General features: G+C 27.5%; 1 protein-coding gene across 1 annotated transcript; it reads right to left on the bottom strand.

Moving 5' to 3' along the window:
- Positions 1-3825: 3825 nt before the first annotated feature.
- LOC135957709 (uncharacterized) lies at positions 3826-7455 on the bottom strand. Its single transcript, XM_065508503.1, has 2 exons — positions 7163-7455; positions 3826-4129 (listed from the first exon to the last, which is right to left on the bottom strand). The coding sequence occupies exons 1-2, from the start codon at positions 7389-7391 to the stop codon at positions 4086-4088; spliced, it is 273 nt and encodes a 90-aa protein (XP_065364575.1). The 5' UTR covers positions 7392-7455; the 3' UTR covers positions 3826-4085.
- Positions 7456-13208: the final 5753 nt, after the last annotated feature.

Below are 13208 nucleotides of genomic sequence, written 5' to 3'. Positions count from 1 at the left end.
GGCCACTAGAACAAGAAATGTACACAGAAAAAACTATTTCTTAAACCGTTTCAATTCAAATATTTGTCACTTATTGAACTGGTTTCAATTATTTCATAATTGAATCAAGTATTCATGTGTTCAAAATCAACATTTTTTTATTGGTTGAACTTTAAATACAAAAATTATCTATTCAATAATTTTTGTGTTTAAATTTCAACCAATATCGAAAATTGTATATTCAATTGTAAAAATTATCAAATTCAAAACTCAAAATTCAATAGAAAATATCAGAAAATTTTGATTTTGAGTACATGAATACTTGATTCAGTTATGAAATAATTGAAACCAGTTAAATATGTGAAAAATGTTTGAATTGAAATATAGTTTTTTTCTGTGTAGAAACAAAATTAACATATTTTGAGAAATTTTAAAATAAAAGCTTATTTTTACTTAAAATATATCCGTATTTACTTGTGTATGAGTTTCTGTCCTTGCACGATATCGTTAACCTATTCGCAGGTATGGCCAACAAAATTTAATTTTTTTAACGGCATTTTTTTTAAATTTTCTTAAACTAATTTTTGATAATCACATTGGGATATATTTAGATTATAATATGGAATAAAAATATGAAAAAGTTATACTCCTAAATTTTTTCCGTACCTGCTATTTAAATTTTGCGATTTTCGGGAAAAACTAATTTTTTTGTTACATTTTGGCGAATGGTACCAATTTCCTTACATTTATGAATTTTAAGTAAAACCTATACAGAATCTTATAAGTTAGATAATTATGTGATCTGAAAGTTTTACAGTACTACTTAAATCGTGAAGGTCAAAAATAAAATTTAGCAATATTTGACATTTTAAAATGAATGGTAGCGAAATATTATATATTTTTGTGCCCATTTTAATGAAATTTGCTAAAAATTTACCTTAAGGACTTAGATTTACAACCTAATAAACCAAAACTATTTAGAAATAACTTGTAACAAGCTTACCAACATAAGCTTTAAGCTTAGAAAAGTGTAGTTACTATTGTAAAAGCCTTATTAAAAATTATTTAATAATGAAAACTGAACCCTTGCGATAATATTACTTGTCTGTAGCACAGAAAAAACTATTTCTTAAACCGTTTCAATTCAAATATTTGTCACATATTGAACAGGTTTCAATTACTCATAATTAAATCAAGTAAATATTCATTTGCTCAAAAACAAAATTTCTTGATATTTTCTATTGAATTTTGAGTTTTGAATTTGATTATTTTGACAATTGAATTTACAATTTTCGTTATTTTTTGTGTTTCAATTACGAAAATTATCAATTCAATAATTTTTGTATTTGAAATTCAACCAATAACGAAAATTGTAAATTCAATTGTCAAAATAATCAAATTCAAAACTCAAAATTCAATAGAAAATATCAAGAAATTTTGTTTTTGAGCAAATGAATACTGGGTTTGATTATGAAATAATTGAAACCAGTTCAATATGTGACAAATATTTGAATTGAAATGGTTTATGAAATAGATTTTTCTGTGAGTACATTCGTAATATTTTTGTAAGCTTGGGAATATAACCAAATAATATTTGTACTCGTTTTTCATTTGTACATAATTTTTCAGAAATTTATTTATAAATTATTTATGAAGTTTTATTATTTTAATAATTACTTTTTTAAAAGTTTTAAACTTTTTGAAACACTTCACCCTTTGAGCAAAACACTAAGACTAAAAACTTCATCAAATAATACTAAATGCACGCACGCGTCATATAACGGGGCATCATTCTCAACAACACTTACAAAACTGTTGCGCGCAAAAGTCATTTGCAATCATATTTGTTAAATTGTTAAATTTGTCTGTTAAGATAAGCTCATTCTACAATTTAGTTACATTTTGCTTATGAAATGGTCTGCTGGGAATTACAATGCAAAATTGGAAATTTGCACTGTGAGCAAATGAAAGAGCTGTGCCTGCTGTATCAGAGTTCAAGTTTAAACTCTTTTGTTGAGATCCCAACTGCAACAATCCGTACATCGACACTAAAACCAAAAAATTTTAATGAAAGCTCATCCTCCCAGACTCTGTTGAATAACTTCACAATGTCAAAAGCAGTCATTAGTAAGATTTGGGCAGCGCTTGAGCATTCATTTAGCAATCAAGTTAAGTTATGAAACCCAGCAGTTCAACAATTTCTCGTATCCCTTATAGACAATAATTTTCATATTTTCATGACTGATCACTTGGCTGACTCCAACTTTTTTTTAGCAATATTATGGTCACTGTAATTATTAAAATGATTGCTATAACAATAGTAATAATTCACATGACTGTAGCATTTATATGTATGAATGCTGCTTAATCCGAGAACAATACAAAGTTGCATAATACTTTATCATAAAAATGGTTGCCAAAAAACATATACTTTAATGCTTAAATCACATATATGCTTGCTAAAATCATGTGAATGGTAACTTAAACATATTTTGGTTGTCGCTGTCATATAAATAATTACAATGACAATAATATATATTTAAATGTTTTATTTTTATTTCACTTTAGGAATAACTAATTTTACTCACTAAAAAAATATTTTGCTGGTTGTATTATCATTTCCTTTTATTGTTATATACATATAAAAAATAAGCCGAGTTTTTTTTAGGTTCGGGACAATCTCCCTGAACTGCTGGGATATTAACGATGTCAAGGTTCCCGAAGAGCGCCACCTACGAAAGTCATACTGGCGATCGTTAAGCAAATTGAGGATCTCACAATATTTAACAAGATGTTACTGCACTTTAAAAAGTACAGAACAATTTGCAATGGCGATGGAATCCGGAAAATATTAGCTAATGAACGAGCTTGCATCGGATAGCACTGTTTGAAGACCTCCTCTGGAGAAATCGTTCTTAACATAACCGAATTCGATTTTATCATAAACACAACAAAGCACATCTTAAATCCATGTTACCATCCACATGGGTACAATTATTTCAAATACTTATGTTCATTTTTTATTGAATGCAAATCAATGAATGACCCAATATTTACTTTCATTGTGCCCAGCGTTTATTTGACAATAATATTGTTGCATTTCAAATAAGTATGTAGTTTGTTTTTTATTTAAAACATATTTTTTTTTTACTATGTACTATCATTATTATTATATATTTTTTTTAATAAGCTGTTAAGTATTGGTAAACATGGAAAAAAGTAAATAAATATTTAAACAACAGATACACTTTTTTTGTTGCTGTGCGCTTATACATATTCCATTATTTAACGCATATTATTAATAAAAACTCGAAAAAATGCCATCACAGAATTATGATGATGACAATGATGATGAATAACGAATGAATGCATAAAACCATTCCACAAAATGCTGTAATTATTGAGGAAAAAGTTATGGAATACAGAAAAATAAAAAAACACAGAAAAATATATAAAAATGGGGAGAATTTGATAGTATTTTTTTTTAATATAAAACACAGATATAAATGTTGCAACTGCTTAAATAGCACACATTAATAAAGTACGTACAGCATAGCGCATGTTAATCTTTAAAGTATATATTTAGTTTATAGTTTGTGTGTATTTTATGTTAAAAGCGGAAATGAACATAAAATTGTATACAATATTTTCAAATTAAAGAACTTCCGTTGTAAAAAGTACTCCATTCATAAATAAACAATTTCTGTTTTAAAAAAATTAAAAAAAAATATATATTTTAATAAATTTATAATTATGTTCACTAAATCCATCCACCCACTACTTACTCCGGCTGCTTACAATGCAGTTGTTTTTTAATGTTCTTTTTTGCTCAAATACAAACAAATATTTAGTTAAGTTTATAAAAATAATTATTATTAAAATTATATTTTAGTTTATTTAGAACACAATTGACTTTGGTTTTTGGCATATTAATAATAAAGGCATTTGTTTGGTAGTATATTTAAAACTAATTTAAATTAAAACTTTATATTTAACATCCATACATATGTTTATATGTAGTTCCAATCTACATATATTTATATGTAAATAGGTAGTTTAAAAATAATAGTAATAGAAAAATAATTTGTTGTAGCATTTAGTATAATTTAGCTATTAACATTGCAATGTGAAAAATGATCACGTTTCCAATCTGAAAAGAAAAATTAGATTTTAAAATAAATTATCATGAAAAATATTAAAAAATAATAATATAAATAATTGGGAGAAATTTCAAAAAATGTGCTTCGTAATTTAGGTTACATAGTTGGAGATATAATGAATGACTGTTGGTGGTGGAGGGTTTAAAAACTAAAATACATATTTCACATAAAGATAATAATAATTCCTTTGAACATAATTTCAATTAGTCAAACAGAAAAATCGTTGATTTATTCGTACTATGGAACAGCCAATGCAAAAACCACATGGAATTGTTATAACATGTAATGCACCTTCGTTTTCTGTTGTAATCTGAACACATATTAATTGTATTTTTTCCTATTTTTATATTTTATATGAATTTTTTTAACATGCGTATTGTTTATTAGCCGATTAACTTCCGCTCCTGGGAGCTATGAACAAAATCATCCATTTCTAAATGGCTTTTCTGTATGACATGAAACTTCACTTAGGGACGGATTGCGTCACCACAGACAACTATTTTAATATATAGTTAAAACCCAAAAATAGCGTATGTAATTTTTCTCTTATAATTAATCTCAAATATACTGACGACTTGATTTCCAAATGTTGTTAAGTTTTTTTTTTATAAAACTAAAAAGTTATGATATATTCCAAATCTTTCATATTATTCTTGTAGCAGCCCCGGTAAAAATATAAACTTTATGCGCAAATTCTTAAAAAAGTGAAAATGAGGAAGTCTCTTTTGTTTTTTGGACATTGCATAATCTCTTATTCCTAAATCGTATACACTTGTTTCCACATCACAATTTTGATGTATTATGGTTTCAGTAGTACAAATCTTGTCCAAATTTTATATTTTATGAAGAAGTTTTTTTAATTTTTTTTTCTAAAATTCGGAATTTTTTTAGATGTTTCTCCACATAATTAATGATAACTCAAAAAAGTTTAGTCCAATATTATTGAAGTAAACTTAGAAAAATTTAAATTTGCATAACCTTTAATCTGTTTATATATTGAGTTATAATCGACTCAGTAGTTTCGGAGTTATAATAACAAATTTAAGCAAAAAACATATTTTTAATTGAAAATAGCAAGATATCGATCATAAAATCGATTGATTCTTTTCGAATTTATTCACAATTAAAAATTTTACTTTTTTGTTTGTTATACATACAATTGAGCAGTTACTGTTCTTCTTTTGATTGAATTTTGAAAACATTTTTCCCATGCTACGTACAAAATATCAAGTATTTATTGCGTTTCAATCGGCTCAGTAGTTTCGGAGTTATAATAACAAATTGAAGAAAAAAATATATTTTTTACGTGAAAATAGCAAATTTTGTTGTTTTAAAAAATAATGAAAAATCGAAAACGGCAGAACTTGTTCAGGTTTATTGTTTTATCGCAAAGCCACATGTAATTTTTAAGCATTGAAGTTCACAATGTATATCTATTAGGATATTCAATCGATTAACCGTTAATCGGTTAACCGATTAATTTTGGACGGTTAATTGGTCGAATAATTTAAAATTGCCGATTTTCAAATAACAAATAAACCGATTAATTTGTTACGATTAACCGATTAACCGAAATTCCTTTTTTTTGCACTTTAACATATTTTTTTTGTATTTATTTTTCCAATTCAATTACAAATTTCAAATTAAAATTATATATTTTTTCGAACATCCAAAACTTTGTTTGCATTTACATGTACAGAACATAACGAAACTATCAAAAGTATTCAATATCTAAAACAATACAAAAAGGACACCAATGATATGTTTAGAAAAAACTAAAAAAACTGAGATATTGAATATTCTTCATCATGCTTTCGATTTCTCCAACATCTACAATCAGCGAAAGAGTTTTTCCCAAGTCAAGTTTTATTAAATCTAAAGAAAGCAAGAAAGAGAGCTATATTCGGCTGTGCCGAATCGTATATACCTTTCACCAAATAATACTTCAAAATACAAATTTTAGATATTTTTTTCAAAGTTTTTTTTTTTAATTTTTTGGAAAAAAAAATGTTCGAATTGTTCTTTTAAATTTTTTATTTTTTTTTAAATTTTAAAAAAAATCTTTGTTTTTTAATTTTTTGTGAAAAAGAATATACTTTATAGGGTCGGAAAATTATATTGTGGAAATTACAAACAGTATGACAAACTTATATATACCCTTTTCACGAAGGTGAGGGTTATAATAATCGTTAAAAAGGAAAAAAAATTAAATTATATTCATTTTATAAAAGATTATTTCAGAAGATATCACTATTGTTATGTTTTTGAATTGTTATGTTTTTGTACACAAAATTCGTAGTTGCATTTTCAATTTAATATTAAAATAGATATTATTCGGTTAATCGAATAATTAATAATAATTCTTCCGTATAAGAGATTTCTTTAATCATTTGGCCCATAAGGGCTTTGATTATAAATATAAATAAAAAATAAAATAATTTTAAATTAACCGATTATTAACCGAAAAAATCTAAACCCCGATTAATTATTTGCTCGCTTAACCGATTAAACCAGAAACCCGATTAATTGAATACCCTAATATCTATACACGGTGTAGGGTAATTTATGATCGACCTGGTACGACAATATTTTATTAATAAAAATTAGTACGTGCTTAAATAAAATGAATGTTTAATTATTGGCATTTAATATAAACTCGAATGATTCATTATAGTATATAGATATTTAAACATCTTTACAATTATTTGCTTAATACGCAATTATATTAAATATTTTTTCTTAATATGACGTGTTTTATTTATTTTTTACTTGTTTTTAATTAAGCTAATACTTTTTAAACCATTAGTATTTTTTAGAACATTTCAAATTTAACACATTTTTTCTTTTATTATTATTTTTTTTTTTCCAAGTACTTAAAGCAAATTTCATTTAAGCACCTAATAATTCACATTATTATGTGATTAAATCTCAGAAGAAAGAGAAATAAAATAAAAAATAAACAGCAAGAACACTATACTGGTAGAAAATAAAATCACTATTCATTAGATTTTACAAGCACTTACTTGTTCCGGTCATGCAATTTTCTCGTACCATATCACACTGGCTATAAAAGAATTGATGTTCATATTTATTTGTGGCACAGATGGGCTTAAATGAATCGCAATTTCTTATAGCGGCACATGAACTCCCCCCGGTGACTACGATTACCACAACTACCAACAGCAAGAGAATGGTAATAGAAACTGCCAGCAGTATGGAGAATTTCTTCGACATGCTTTGAGTAGCAAACATGAGCTTAAACTAGAGTAACGTCATGAGTTGAAACATTCGGTACTGGAGAAACAAGCGCTTTTAGTAGTTGTATTTTTGAAAAGCTTGTCTTAAAACAACAAAACTTTATATTTATTTTTAAAACTTTTTTCTTTTTAATTTTTATAAATTAACACTTGTTCTTTGTTAAATATATTGACACATTTTTAGCAAATACTTGTACTAAACAAAATGAGAATACAATTTTTATTTTTATTATTGTAACAACAGAAAAACATTTTAACTTTTTTTTTGTTCACAAAACCTGATGAATGAACTGAACTCGTTCAAGTTTTCTTTTGAAATGTTTTACCGGCTTTTTGGGTTTGTTTATGTACGTTTGACGAATATGTTTTGTGTAATTCGTCATCAGAAAAAATTGTATAAATTTGTAATAAATAGCAAAATATTTATGTTCGTGAATGTGTAGCGTGCACTCAACCACCAACGAATCTGACCGTTAAACACTTGTTTGTTTAAATTGAAGTACAGCAAATGTACAATATTTGAAATAACGTTTTCAATCTGTTGAGCAGTCTGTCATAGATGCCATGGTAACCCACCCATTTTCATTTCATTTATTCCATTCTCTCACTCTCTAGCTGTGGCATGATTCGGATTTAGCAGAGCAACCAACAACCTACACTGCAGTTGCCGCGGCAGATGTAATGTTAAGTGGCGCAATATTTTAGTATGACGTTAGAATCGTTTTTTTCAACTTTTTTTTTAAATCACAAACTGCGTAATGAATGCCAAACATGCATTCAGTCTAATTTTGTTATACGCTGTTTTAATATAAAAAAAATCTATTCATTCATTGAAATCATTTTAAATTGTTATAATTCTATTACCGCTGTTGTTGTTCTTATTGCAGTTGTTGTAAAGCGATGCTCACTTACACGGAACATTGCATTCGAGATTCTCTGTTAGTTGGTAAAGCGTAGAGCAGTCGGTGTATTTCAGCCATGGTTTCATTCGCTTGCCTAACTAACAGTAGTGCTTAAATATCAATGAGCAGCTTTACTTCCGCCTAAGAACATTTCACAGATTGGGACATATAGGATGCACTAACATTTGTTTACCCTAAAATTAATTTACAATGATTTTATTTAGTTTGTATCATATTTTAGGGGGAAATAATTACGAATTATGGTTGATGATCACCAATATACATATCGATGGCTTAATATAGAAGGTCGTATCTCAACTTTTAGTTACTTTACAGGACAAGGAAAGAACTCAATAATATCAGAAAGTGAAATTGAAAAAAAACAACTAAAAATTTGTAATATATCAAAAAATATTTTTAGAAGAGTTGTTTGTTTTAATATAATCCAAAAGAAAAACCCCTAACTCATTTAAAGTGGAATGCATCACTTTAAATGAGTTAGGGGTTTTTCTTTCAAACGATTTTTTAAATGAGTTAGAGCTTTTTTATAATCACTGTAAATCTATTATTCGTCAACATAGGAAACTTAATTTTTTAATATGTAAAAAACCTGATTTTGAAAAAAACGAGATACGACCTTTCTATATTAAGCCATCGATATGTTGAGCAGCGAAAATTAGTTAATATTTAATCGTTGTGGAATACATACTAAACTCTTCTCGAATACCATGTTATATGTTTTGTATGCGTTCTAAATATTTTTAATCCGAATTGTAGAACCACATTTGGAAAGAACCAAACATTAAAGTATATAAAACTAATAAATACTTCACTTCAAAATTTACAATACTAAAAACAACTGCAAATAGGTCTTGTACATATGGAACACCTAAACAGATAAGTGGTTTGAAGATAAATAAAAGCCTAATGCTGAGTCGGGAAGATAGAGTTTGGGTGCATACTAGGGTATTCGAATTATTCGATTTTTCTCGTGTTCGAATAAAACGAATAATTTTAACTTGTTCGAATAATTCGATCACACGTTTAAAATTAATCGAATTATTCGAATAATTTAAATTTTTTTAAAAAAGTAAAGAATGAAGTTTTGTTGTTGGTTTTTTAATATTTTATTGTTAAAGAAAAACAAAAAATAACGTTAAAGTTAAAAATTCAAGTATTGATAATGTTAAAAAACATTCGAAAACAAAGTCCATCATTAAATTTTCAACAAAAATATTCTGATCAGATTAACTCCCGAACAATCTACAAAACAATTGACTTGTAAACCCTTTAGTTTCCGTTTTGGAGCTATGCTTTAAAAAATTTGAGCTAGTTGGACATGATCCTGAATTCAAATACAATATAAACGTATTAAGAACTTTTTTATGTCGTTCATTAATTCGGGGTTTAAATTGAGTAACTAATTCTTTAGTAAATTAATTATTCACTATTTCTAAATTATTTATAAAAAATTGTATTATACATCAAGCTCTATCAACGTTGCCGAATCTTTGCTTAATAAAGTGGTCTTGGGGAATTACATAATAAAGGGAATCTGTCCAAAGTTTGATATCATTGTCAGTGAACGTGGCTAACTTGAAGTCAATCAAAGATGTTCAAAATCATGTATATGACGAACTCTTGCAACAAAACTTTAGTTTGCAATATTTATGTTTATCATTCGATTTATTAAATATTTTGCAACACTTACGTACGCGGTTAATAACATCACTTATATACATATATTTTAAGATCATGGCCTTCATCTATTTCAATGTAATCATTATAAATGTCATCCTTAATATCACTTTCGACGACCGTTTCAAAATCACATTCTCCATCACATTCAACTCCACTTTAATCTAAGTTAATATTTTGATTATTAATTGCGATTCTTCTAATATTTCGCCAGCTAAATAACAAATATTTTATTCCGTACCATTTATTTTCATTGGTTCAAGTCCTAAGTTAAAAATTTTGAAAGATTTGTTTTTAGAATTGTAACTTATTGCAGTAATATTTATATATTTATAGAAGGAGCTATCGGAACATTCGCCTACAGTGATCAAAAGTCCCTTTGTCTTTAGTTATTTGTCGAATTTCAGAAACAATACAATTTTTGTGAGTCATTATTACTTTTTTAAATTTGAAATTATGAAAAATTTTAAGCTATTTAATAAATTAAAATACATATGAACATTTATTGGTTTTATTCGATTATTCTACATAAAATTGTTCGGATTATTCGTGATTCGAAAATGGCCATTTTTAAATTGTTCGAATAATTATTCGATTACTCGAACGATCATTAGTCGAATGAATACCGTAGTACATACATACCAAATACTATGATAATGCACCGATAGTCAGGTAAATAATATAAGGTCAGGTGTAGTCAGTAGTCGTCACAAAAAAATGCTTCCTAGATACCAGCATATATGTATTTCAGTACTGGCTACCGGGACAAAAATACTTTGACGGAAACGAAAATGCTGATTAACTCATCAAATAAGTGTGGGTCTGCAATTTGATTTAAGTATAAGTGAACTTTTCCCAACCCTTTCTCTAATAATTGGTGAGATAATAATCTTCATTTTTTCCTTTATGAGATAAGAAATAAATCAAACTAAATTGGTTACTTAGCAGGCTGTTTGCAACTTATTATAGGGAAGTGGATAAAAGTTGCCGGAAGAGAGTGTAATAAAGTATAGTCGAGCATATTTTGGAGAAATGAATTTTGTTTAGGGAGTGAAATCGCAAAAAATCTTAACATACATAAATGTTAATAAAAAATAAACCAGTGAACTTACAGTTTCGATTTTTTTTTTTTTGAATGAAATTATTATTACCACTTACAAAAAATATTATTTTTATAGTTCTTTATAAACCTTTTCCAGACACCTTTCCGGTAGACCAGTCAATAGTGTGCTGAACTATTAATCTGAGGGTTGCGGGTTCGATTCTTGCCAGAGACTCTGGGTGTAACTGCAGACAAGCAGACAAGCAAAACGTTTCGCAGTTTGTGTTTGTTTTTTTTTTTTTTAAAAAATATGGTTTTTGTAGAGTTTTCTTTGTTCGAACAGGTAGTCAATCTCCGTTTAAAATCTACCACGCTTTTGAACACCTTTTTTGTGCTCTTCAATTCTCTTTTAACAAGAGCCCAATATCTCATTACTGGCATTAGCTCCTGGCAGTTTGGAGGATTTGCCTCTCTTGGTACAAATACCACATTATTGTTCTTGTACCACTCAAGACCTTGCTTACCATAGTGACAAGATGCCAAAAATAAGTGGACATATTAAAAAGTCTTATGAATGGAAGCATCATTTTTTTGTAAACTTTTCTTGCCGCAACTGCATATTACTTGCCATACCAAGAACTTTTTGAGAATATTTTCTGCATTTGGGTCCTAAACTTTTCTATGGCCTCTAAATTTTTAGCAGAGTTCCTGTCAGGAACTTTTGAGCCTTGGTTTTAAACCTTCATTAGCTTTAACTTATCATACCAAATAGTCCGAACACTGAGCTAACCTTCCAGCTTTCCTAGCGGATGTATTGGGATCTCTTTTGAAAATGCTTTCTATTTATTGGCTTTAGAAACAACCTATTAACCATTCTTTGTACCTTAACCAGGTTCTCTATCAACGGATAAGTTATTTCCATACTATTTAATAACATTGAAAACAGTTTGACGGCATATACTTTTTGTAGGACAATGTTGGGTTTTGTTGAAAATATTTAGTAATTTTAGTGATAACTTTTTTCTCGTCACTCATTTTATCCAGATTAACAACAAATGAACATAATTGACATTAAATATAATAACTGACATACTTTTCAAAGGTAACTTAATAAAAAAACAAATCAAATAGTACATGAGTGAAAAGTTTATTAAAACATAATTTGGTGACAATTTCATGTTTATACTAACATGCTTAACATTCGCTTTACCAATACCCACCCGGGTGACCTTTCGGTTTTTATTAGTTTAATAACTTTTTTTAAATATTGTTTCGATTTAAAAAATATTTAGACTCACTGAACAAATTTTAGAGTTCTATATAATTTAATAAAAATATTTGAAACTTTTTATAAGGCTTTTTAGATTTTTTAAATTTTTTTTCGGATATATGTATAGAAGGTACCGCCCGGATGGGTATTGGTAAACATGTACATAAAAAAACCTTTGGTAAAGCGAAGGTTAAAAGGTTAGTGCGCTTTAGAGCGATTTTCTGGAATCGACCTTATATGGGAGCTTTTGATTTCTGCAATGGAAATGGTATTGTGATTTCTTTTGATAACGAAATTAATTGATTCGAATTTCCTTTTACTTAATACCAATATATATCATGGACTTATCACCGTTGAATTGAATTTTGTTTATATCAAACATTTTTGCTACGAATTTCATATTCATAATACATATTTTGAAGAATTATATACATATAAAATATTCGTAAGTATTCCCTACCGTATTTGCAGGCTGATTTTAGATTACATAAAAGATAAAAGTGATAAGAGATTAACACATTCAAAAAGGGCAGTTATGTGTATGTGAGCTAATTCTAGCACTCGTAATAAATTTCGAACGCTTATTAGTGTTCGAGTAAAAACTCGTTGATTATCGAGCACAATCATTATAATTTTCTATACATTTTATTCGCTATCGAATAAGAGAAATCCAAAAATAAAACAACTCGCACTGCGAATAAATATTCGCTCGTATACGAATGCGAGAATTAACCCCTTGATTTATACCAACCAAATTCAACAAGATTCGTTCTAGGGTCATGTCTTCGAAATATGATTACTATGTTTACATTGGCGAACGATCGATTATACTGAGCAGATTGATAAGCTTTAAGTTATATTCTTAAGATGGCACACAGTGAATACATTTGTATGTCCATA

The sequence above is a fragment of the Calliphora vicina genome, chromosome 4 (genome assembly GCF_958450345.1).
Source record: "Calliphora vicina chromosome 4, idCalVici1.1, whole genome shotgun sequence".
In the NCBI taxonomy this organism is placed as follows: domain Eukaryota; kingdom Metazoa; phylum Arthropoda; class Insecta; order Diptera; family Calliphoridae; genus Calliphora; species Calliphora vicina.
The sequence above is the reverse complement of the archived record's forward strand: the minus strand, read 5'-3'. Positions and strand labels throughout refer to the sequence as shown.